At 40.9% G+C, this 9,124-nt stretch overlaps 2 protein-coding genes across 3 annotated transcripts in view; one reads left to right on the forward strand and one right to left on the reverse strand.

Moving 5' to 3' along the window:
- The first annotated feature begins 1,251 nt into the window (after positions 1-1,251).
- Positions 1,252-7,375, forward strand: nanog (nanog homeobox). Its single transcript, XM_014026549.1, has 4 exons — positions 1,252-1,730; positions 4,319-4,677; positions 4,749-4,862; positions 6,933-7,375. The coding sequence occupies exons 1-4, from the start codon at positions 1,400-1,402 to the stop codon at positions 7,170-7,172; spliced, it is 1,044 nt and encodes a 347-aa protein (XP_013882003.1). The 5' UTR covers positions 1,252-1,399; the 3' UTR covers positions 7,173-7,375.
- Positions 7,376-7,861: 486 nt separating this feature from the next.
- The window catches only part of tm9sf1 (transmembrane 9 superfamily member 1), a 9,401-nt gene continuing 8,138 nt past the window's right edge, over positions 7,862-9,124 (reverse strand). For both annotated transcript variants that reach the window (XM_014026552.1, XM_014026551.1), the window contains one exon: positions 7,862-8,880. In XM_014026552.1, coding sequence (XP_013882006.1) covers positions 8,487-8,880 — 394 coding nt within the window. In that variant the 3' untranslated portion in view covers positions 7,862-8,486. The remainder of the gene's footprint in view (positions 8,881-9,124) is intronic.

Below are 9,124 nucleotides of genomic sequence, written 5' to 3' on the forward strand. Positions count from 1 at the left end.
TATATATATACAGTATTTTTCTTGTTTATATGAATATGGTATTTTCATTTGTCCTGATGTGCAAAAATAATAAATAATATAATTCACAATATATTTTAGTTTTATAACATCACTGGCCATAAAGTTTCCTGAAAAGGCCTGGAAAAGGCCCATGAATTAATAATCACAGTAATTTGTTTTGCGGCTCTGAACTCATTTTATTAGTGAGCCAAGTAGCAGAAATGTCTCTTTTGATCATAAATGTTGCAGACTCCTGCTGTAATTGGTCCGGTGAACCAGTGCAAAGCAGGAAAATACCATTAGACCCTCCTTCAAGAAAAAAGCTGAGCGATTCTGCATCACCTGCTGGAGCAGCAGCATCAGCAGCACGCCCAAACTGGATCCCAGCACGGAGGAAACGCGCCACTCGTGGCCTTATTTAAAASACTTCTTCACGTTAAGTGGTTCAAAAAAAAACGACTTGTTGAGATTTGATAAAAGACGGTGGTGAATTTACAGCTTCTGTAGCTGTTGTCACGATCTGTGATGACGCACAGAATCACAAGTCCAAGTGTGAACAGTGTCACAGAGGGTAAACACAACAACATGCACCATTGTTCACTAAAATGACTCAAAATGACTCATTGATGTATTAAAAATACATCTTATCATTTTGTAGACCATTAGGGAATACATTAAGCAAGTACTTGTACTTTTAATACTTTAAAGTTTTAAAAGCAAGTACTAATTTTACTCAAGTAAAAATGTTAATGTAGTACTTTTACTTTTACTAGAGTACATTTTTGACTGTTTATCTGTACTTTCACTTAAGTACAGTGTTTGAGTACTTTCTCCACCACAGGTTAACTCATAAAATTAGTTGAAAATGTTCATCAAATCCAYTTAAATCCATCCAACAGATGCAATACCCTGTAAGTCATCTTAACTAAATAAGAAATGAAAAACAAAACTCTTAAAAACTTTTTGTTTCTAAAGTTAAGTATTTGGTTCTGCACCACTAGATAAAATAACAACTTGATATATTTACACAAATAAATCCACAGACATTTAGATGTTTTGTTTGGCAAATTGCTGATGTTTTGATACTTTTTTTTTACAAATTTGAAAACAATCCGAGCGACAAATGAGGAGGCTGAACCTACCTGTCCTGAGACGTGATTGGCTGATCAGAACACCTCCTACACGCGCGCGGACGCTTCTATAAAAGCATAAAACGCGCGTTGCGCAGCTGCTATTTCATCTTTAACTAGTTTGTGCTTTCATGCATCACAAATGGTCCGCAGCGGGTTAATTTTAAACATTTTAAACCACAGTATATCCTCGTTACACCGAGTCGTTTCTGCATTTCTTGTTTCAAAAATCCAATTTTATCGCGACGCGCAGCTTCTGTCCCATCAAAATGGCAGACTGGAGGAGGCAGGTAACTTATAATTTCAACCCTTCTTCGTACCACGCCTACGCCTTCGTGTACCAGTCCGAACAGAACCCCGGGAACCCGTCCGGACCGAACGAGAACGTGGATTTACGCGGCTGTAACTCGGGAACAACTCAGGCGTTTTACGCCGCCAGGTTCGGGGAGTCCTGCTCCCAGCATCGCTACCAGGACTCGGGGGGACTTGTTAACGCCGGGGGGACCCAGGCCACCCACCTGCAGCAAGAAGGTGCGGGGACCGAGCAGACGCGGACCAGGAGCAGCTCGAACAGCGACACGGAGGCGCACGCTTCGCCAGGTGAGTAGCTGAGCTAGCGAGCTAGCTAGCAGAAACTTGGGCTTGTAAAACACAAAAACATGTCAGGAAATTTAACTTTAAAATTCACGAGGTAGAGTCAGACCTTACATTTCCCTGGAGAATGGCAAAAATCTGTTCCTCGAGTTTTGCAGCAGAAGCCCAGTTCTGGTCCATCTTGGATTTAGGGTCAAATATGGCGGCAGACTCACTAAACAAGTTTATAACCTAAACGAACAGCGACATCTAGCGGTGGTGTTCGCAAACGTCACATATCGACTTAAGAGTTTTTATTTTKGTTAAAATTTAGTTTGAGCTAAATTTAAAACCCTGAACGCCGCCATGTCCTGAAGGTTGTCTTAAAAAGGCTATTTGCTGCAGGAGCAGAATAAGTTTGTTCACTTCCGGTCCATCTTGGTTTTGATGATTTTTCAAAGATGGCGCCACGAAGCGTTTGTCGCAGCGCCATCTCGTGGTAGAATTTGAAAATTGCATAAAAAGTAAAACATAAATAACTAGTGTAAACAAAGTCTTAAATGCCGTAATGTTTTTAATTTATTGCATCTTTTTTCTAAAAGTTAAATCTTAAAAGTTGAATCAGTCTTCTCTAAACAACTTTTTTTATTTTATTTTTTTCTACCTGGATTATAAAGATATATAATTTTAGTTAAAAGTTCAAAGCTTTGAACTTTAAATTAAAGGGATCCATGATTAGTTGTAACATTAGACTTTATTTGATAAACATATATTTAAAATAAAGACCGTAAAATTACTGTAGAGTGTTTAGTTTTTATAATTTTTAAACTAAATGTTTAAAAATATATTACACAGACAGGGCCATTTTATTTACACACACAGCATTCTGGGTAAATGACGTGGATAGGTCCTCGGTGTGAATGAGCTATATCCACCCTGAAGGTTAATCTTGGACAATATCTGATGATCGACTCTTTTAAATGAAACCAGAGAGCGTTGACAGAGAGGAGAAGGTAGAAATGACTCAGCCTGGAACTGAAAATATGGATGGAGGACCTCAGTTTAGCTTGTTAGTTTGTCGCGCTAGCACCAAGCTAATACATATAAGGCAATATAGCATTGGCGCTAGTGCAAAGGCTAACAGGCTAAGCTGAGGTTGTTCTTCCATGAAGCAGCTCTGTTGTCCTCCATCCATATTTTCATTTCCAGGCTGAGTCATTTCTACCTTCTCCTCTCTGTCAACGCTCTCTGGTTTCATTTAAAAGAGTCGATCATCAGATATTGTCCAAGATTAACCTTCAGGGTGGATATAGCTCACACAGAGGACCTATCCACATCATTTACCCAGAATGCTTTGCATGTAAATAAAATGGCTCCATCCGTATTAAAATATATTTTAAAAAGTTTACAAATCTAAACAGCCTACAGTGTTTTTACAGTCTTTATTTTACAGTTAAAATAAATGTGTATCAAATAAAGGCTAATGTTACAACTAGGGTTGGGCATAATCGTATCATGTGCAATTAATCGTCAGAAAAACATTAATCGATTAGTTTTTGTCACTTGACGATTTAATATGATTAATGCCACCAGGCAGACTGACTGGATTACTCCGGTCAGTCCGCTCGGCGCTCCTCTCCGCTTCAAATATGACGAACATTAAAAATAAAGTTCTGTAATTTATTTATTTATTTATCAACACAATTGAAAATATGATGTATAGCAGAGGAGCCCAAAGTGGGGCCCGCGGGCCAAATTTGGCCCGCCAAGCCATTTGATTTGGCCCACCAACAGTTGCCAAAGTTACAAGGTTGTAAACTGTTCTCCTATAGGTAGAAACACAGTGTTTCCATTGGTCAAATGACTATATAAAAGGGCTGTAGTGAAAGTAGTTTTCAGTCATGGTGCTGACTTTATCTTTGATTTAATAGGGTTAAACATGAAACAAGAAATGACAACAAGACATATTTAGATCAGATTTAACCCCACATGTAGAGTTGCACACTTTATAAGGCCACAAAAACTCATATTTTATCAATTTATGAAATGTCCCATGAGCCTTTGTTACTTGAGCGTATGGCAGACTTTCTCCAAGTGCACTGACTAAAACAAAAGAGGGCCATTGCATAGCTTAAATCATTTAAAATAAAGGACTTTAAAAAGCATTTGTATTCCATGAATTATATAACTGCATTTGGCCCGCAGCCGTAGATAGATTTTCATTTTGGCCCCCTCTGGGAAAATGTTTGGGCACCCCTGATGTATAGCCTGAAATCTGTATTTTTTTTTACACAATTTGGAACAATTTACAAAGAGCAAATCTTTCCCACTAAATTGGTCATGTGACTACGAAATAAGGATCTCCAGGGGATTAATTATCTGCTAAATACCACAATTAACTGTGATTAATTTTTTACCAATATTGCCCAATCCTAGTTACAACTAATCATGAATCCCTTTGAAAAGCGAACTGAAGGAAATGGCTCATAGCTACAGTAAATGTTTATACTTTGACACTGAAATAGCTTGTAAATTAATTTCATTCAAGTTTGGGGGGGGAAAAGTGACTTTCCTGAATGAAAGTTGTTTTTTCATTATTTTGTGTTTTTATTCAGATTCCTGGAGTTCTGTCAGCAGTCGTGAGGGAAGTCTTCCCCAGGCGGACTCGGTCTGGGCTGAGAAAGAGGCCTGCCTGGAGGTCGCCGTCAGAAGCCCGGGCGGCAGAGAAGAGGTTTCCAGCTCCGTTGCAGAGGAGCCTCGGCCTCTTACCGCTTCCCCCACCCCTCCCAACGCGCCCCCGACTGCCTCTAAAACTGTCACCGCCGCTGAAGAGCCATCCTGTAAACCAAACGTCCGCACAACCTTCACCCAGAGTCAGCTGCAGACCCTCTGCAAACGCTTCAACGCCCAGAAGTACCTCCCCCCCTCTGAGATGAAGAAGCTGGCCGAGCAGATCGGAGTGACGTATAAACAGGTGAGCATGGGGACGCTCGGCACAGACATGGATAACTGTACGATTGAAACGGCTGAGACTTTCCTCTGCAGGTGAAGACCTGGTTTCAGAACCGCAGGATGAAGCTCAGGAAATGTCAGCGAGACACCAGCTGGGCGTTGGAGCGTTCCGCCTTCTATAACGACGCCTCCAACATGGCCTCACCTGTACGTAGATCAATATTCTAGGGCTGGGTATCGATTCACGATTCAGTTTGATTTTTAAATTAGTTAAGGATATCATGCAGTAACACATTTACTTTGATATGTAAGACATTCTCAAAGAAACTAATTCTAACTTGGTGTGTTGGTAAAGTTATAAACACTAAGGGCAAACTTGTAAATTGGAGTTTGAAACTTGAGACAGTTTTGTTTCAAGATTAAAGGGTTTGAACTAAAAAGGAATTTCTAGAGAAAGTGTTGTTGATACATTAGTTAAGAAACTAAGAATAATTTTCTTGATCATTAAGAATTGATGGAATAAGGTTACAGGAGAAGAGGTGGGATAATATAAGTGTTTACTTCTGCCCACTCTTGAGGGTAGGAAAACTGTATATTTGTAACGTTTCTGTTACTCTGTTCAATAAAACTTGTTAAAAAGAAGGGGGAAAAAGTACTTCAGCTAAATAGGGCTGCCACAAAAGATTTGAATCGTTTGAATTTGAATTGAATATAAAACATACAGCTTATCACGTCAGAATGTAGCTGCTATTATATAACCTTCGTTAGAGTTTAGCTAGTTCGGCAAGTTCTGCCTTACAGATATTACACAGGTTTCTCTTTCATTTTCTTAAAATGATCCCACACTTTGAGCTCTGTTGTCAGGTAGCCATGATACCAGAGCCTGTCTGTATAATGTCTTGTGACGTCCACGGCCTACCCCAGTTACCACTACTGTGCATGTGTGTCAAGGACAGAAAGGTAGACGTGGCAGTGGAAGGTGTCAAAGCAGTTTGGAGAGAAAAACAAAGTCAAGAACAACAACAAAAAGAAAACGATTAATTGATTATTAAATTAGTCATCGATTATTTTAATAATCGATGAGTCATCGATTAATCGTGACAGCCCTACAGCTAAAACATTCCATCACTGTGAATTACATTAAAATGTTTCTTTAAATTTAAAAATATTGGTAACAAAACTAAACTATTTTCTTATACTGTCATCTTTCACACATTTATACACGCAGAGAACAGTTTCAGATTAGGGTTGCACGGTAGAAATTTATCCTCTACCGTCCTGTCGTTACGTCATCGCACCTGTGTGAACAGGGCTGCGAGCGCAGAGACAACTGAGCTGGAGGAGTTTGAAATAAAACGAAGAAATTATAGTGTTTTTAAAACGCTTAAAAGAGGATAAATCCTCAAAATTTCCCCCTCCTGCTGTCGAAAAGTTACGTCTGGCTCATTTCCTCCCTCCACGTCGCACAGAGCGAAGCTTTAATAAGTTTTTCACCCCCAAGTTGTCGGAGAAAAAACTTTTTTCATGTATTGTTACCCACAGAGATGATAAAAGACGTGGACGTTCGTTCGGTCATAAATCCATCTTGCTAATGTAAAGTCGGCTTCTGCTCTGATGATGAAGATGAGTGCGCAGCAGAGCAGCAGCTAAGTTCAGCAGGCAGAAGCTCATTGTATGACAGGTTGATATTAAAGCAAAAATGCTGGGTTTGATTAAGATTAGTTTTCTGCAAAAAAAAAGGCTCTAAAAATTACATTTATCTTTACTTTTTATGTAGTTTTCTACCGCGATATATACCGTTACCATGAAGGGGTTCAGTTTATACCGTGATATGAATTTGAGGTCATACCGCCCAGCCCTATTTCAGATGTTTACATATCGTAGTTTTGGTTTGAGCCGCTCGAAGCTTTGTTTCCAGCTACCGCGCCCGAGCGCAAATCTTTGCAAACAAAAGTTGTCCTGGCCTCGGTCTTTAAGTTCAGAATCAGCTGTAAATTTAGTGAATACTTTCTTTTGTTTTGCCCCAGACAACTTGTTGTCAGGAGCTAACGTTAGCACGGACCGTCAACTGGATGTAAACCTACGGCAAGCCAGAAGTGACACACAACATGGAAACGTGCAGCTTCATCGCACACAACACCCACGGGGGGGTGGGGGAGGGATCGACCTCATGACTTATGAATCTATTTTCCCAAATTTAAACGAGAATCGATCCAGATCGATTAAATCGATTCTTTTAACCCAGCCCTAATTTGAACCATTTTATTTCTGTTTCAGTACCCAGGTGAGGGGCGGCCTCACGTCAGGGAGCACTACAACCAGCAGGTGGCGTACTACATGGGTTCYGGTTCTGCCGGTTTCCCACGCTGGCTGTCGAGCTCGCCGCAGGCCGCCGGGTGCTCCGTGCCTCCCTGCGAGTACATGCCCAACATGTTCGTCTCAAACAACCTCGAAACCAGCGGCGAGGAGCCGGTTTGCATGCAGAACCCATCCATGGCGCCAAACGTCAACCTGTAGCTGATGAACGGGTTAACCGTAAAACAAGTTCTGTTAAAAGTTTTATCATTTGTTTGCAGCTRTTGTTTCTTTAGATGCTTTTTGTATCTCAGTGGTTTTTATTAGCAGATGCAAATGTTCAGTTTGGAATTTTGCACTGCTGCCTGTTTTTATGCCTTCATGTGTGGCGTTTTAAAAATTAAAGTTTTCATCATCGTGTGAAATCATGTTGTATTCAAGAACTAAAAAAGCTGCAGGTTTAGTTTGATCCGAACTTTAAGTCATCGTGGCGTTTAAAGTGCCTGTGACAATTTTTGACATAAACATGAATTCTGCAAAACAAATGTCATGGCTCTGAGACGAACAGTTGAGATATTTGCATGTGAAGAAACGGGAAGTGATGTCAAAGGGGAACGTCTGCATGTAAACAGCATTGCTAAAACTGACTAAAGAATCTGTTTATTTACATTATTTTGAGTCTGTTAAAGTTTAAATTATACTGTTTTAATAAACAGACCAAAGATTTTATTTTAATGATTTCCCCTTTGATGTCACTTCCTGTTTTACTTTAGCTGAGGCTAATTCAAAAGAAAATAGGCCAGTTATGACAAAACGGGTTAAATTGTGCATTAGGGCATTTTTTCTTAAATATAAAGATGTTTTCTTTGACTTTTTGGATTTGAAGTACATGCATGTCACAGACACTTAAATTTAACTTTCATATAAGGGTTTTATTTGCCAACTTGATGCTGCTTAATCTCCTTCCTGTTCTAAATAAACCAATCTATTGCAACCACTTCAGGCTCTCTTCCTGGCGTCTGCATATTAAAAAGAGCTTTATTGAAAAGACTATTTACATCAGAACCACAGTCGATGGCAGAATACACAGATATTGCTCCCGTCACCAACGTTTTACATAAAACTTTAAACTGCAAGGCCTCGTCCAGCGGAGGGACGGGGAGAGYTTCACACTCAGTGCAAAACAACCATTTATTTAATAAACGTCACACCTGAACAGGTGGTTCTCTGTAGGAGGGGTTTCAGACTATTGAATTGTAGCTCTAAAATAAAACTCACTCCCGCCCGTCCTCCACTTTTAACGCTTACCGTAACAGACGATGCTGTGAACTGCATCGTATGATTGAAACTAAATCTTTACTTTAAATCAATCAACGCACCAAAATAACTAATTTGACTAAATTTATAAGAAACCCCAACGTATCCCTTCATTTGTCCACTCGTTCACCAGCGTTCTCTCCGTCAGCCGAGGATTTCTGCTGCAGTTTATTATAATAAAGTTCAAGGCCGCGCAGAACTCCTCGCCCGGCYCGTGTTTTAATCCATCTTCAGGCTGCGGTAGATGTAGCGGATGAACGCCAGCGAGGCCCAGAACGACACGCTGCCCAGCATCAGCGAGAAGACGAGCGCCGTCAGCAGCGAGTAGCCGAAGAACTCTGTGCTCTGCACGGCGCCGCTCATGGACGAGCGGTTGCGGTAGTAGAAGACGGAGTAGACGAAGATGAAGAGGCCGGTGGAGCCCGTGCTCAGCACGCTGCGCCACCACCACCTGTAGTCCTCGCCCGACAGCAGGAAGTAGGTCAGCGCCACCGAGATGCAGGCACCCACCGACAGCAGGATGGCGTAGACGCACAGCAGGATGCCGTACAGGGTGTAGTGCTCCCTGCCCCACACCGTGGCAAAGATGTAGTACAGCTCCACGGAGATGGCGCTGAGGAAGATTCCAGAGTGAGACRTATGGGATAAACCTTGTGCCGGTGTTAACACCATATATTGTGACCAGAGGGGGCGCTGTTGCGGTTCTACAACAGAACCTGGCTGAACATGGGCACAAAGAAGAACATGTTACGCCAAATGTGTAGCCTTTGGATCAGAGGCTGAAGACACATGCAAAAAATTAAAAATAAAATACAACTAAAACATGTTGACTGATGTACATGGTCACAGAATATGAC

The sequence above is a fragment of the Austrofundulus limnaeus genome, unplaced genomic scaffold (assembly GCF_001266775.1).
Source record: "Austrofundulus limnaeus strain Quisiro unplaced genomic scaffold, Austrofundulus_limnaeus-1.0 Scaffold567, whole genome shotgun sequence".
In the NCBI taxonomy this organism is placed as follows: Eukaryota; Metazoa; Chordata; class Actinopteri; order Cyprinodontiformes; family Rivulidae; genus Austrofundulus; species Austrofundulus limnaeus.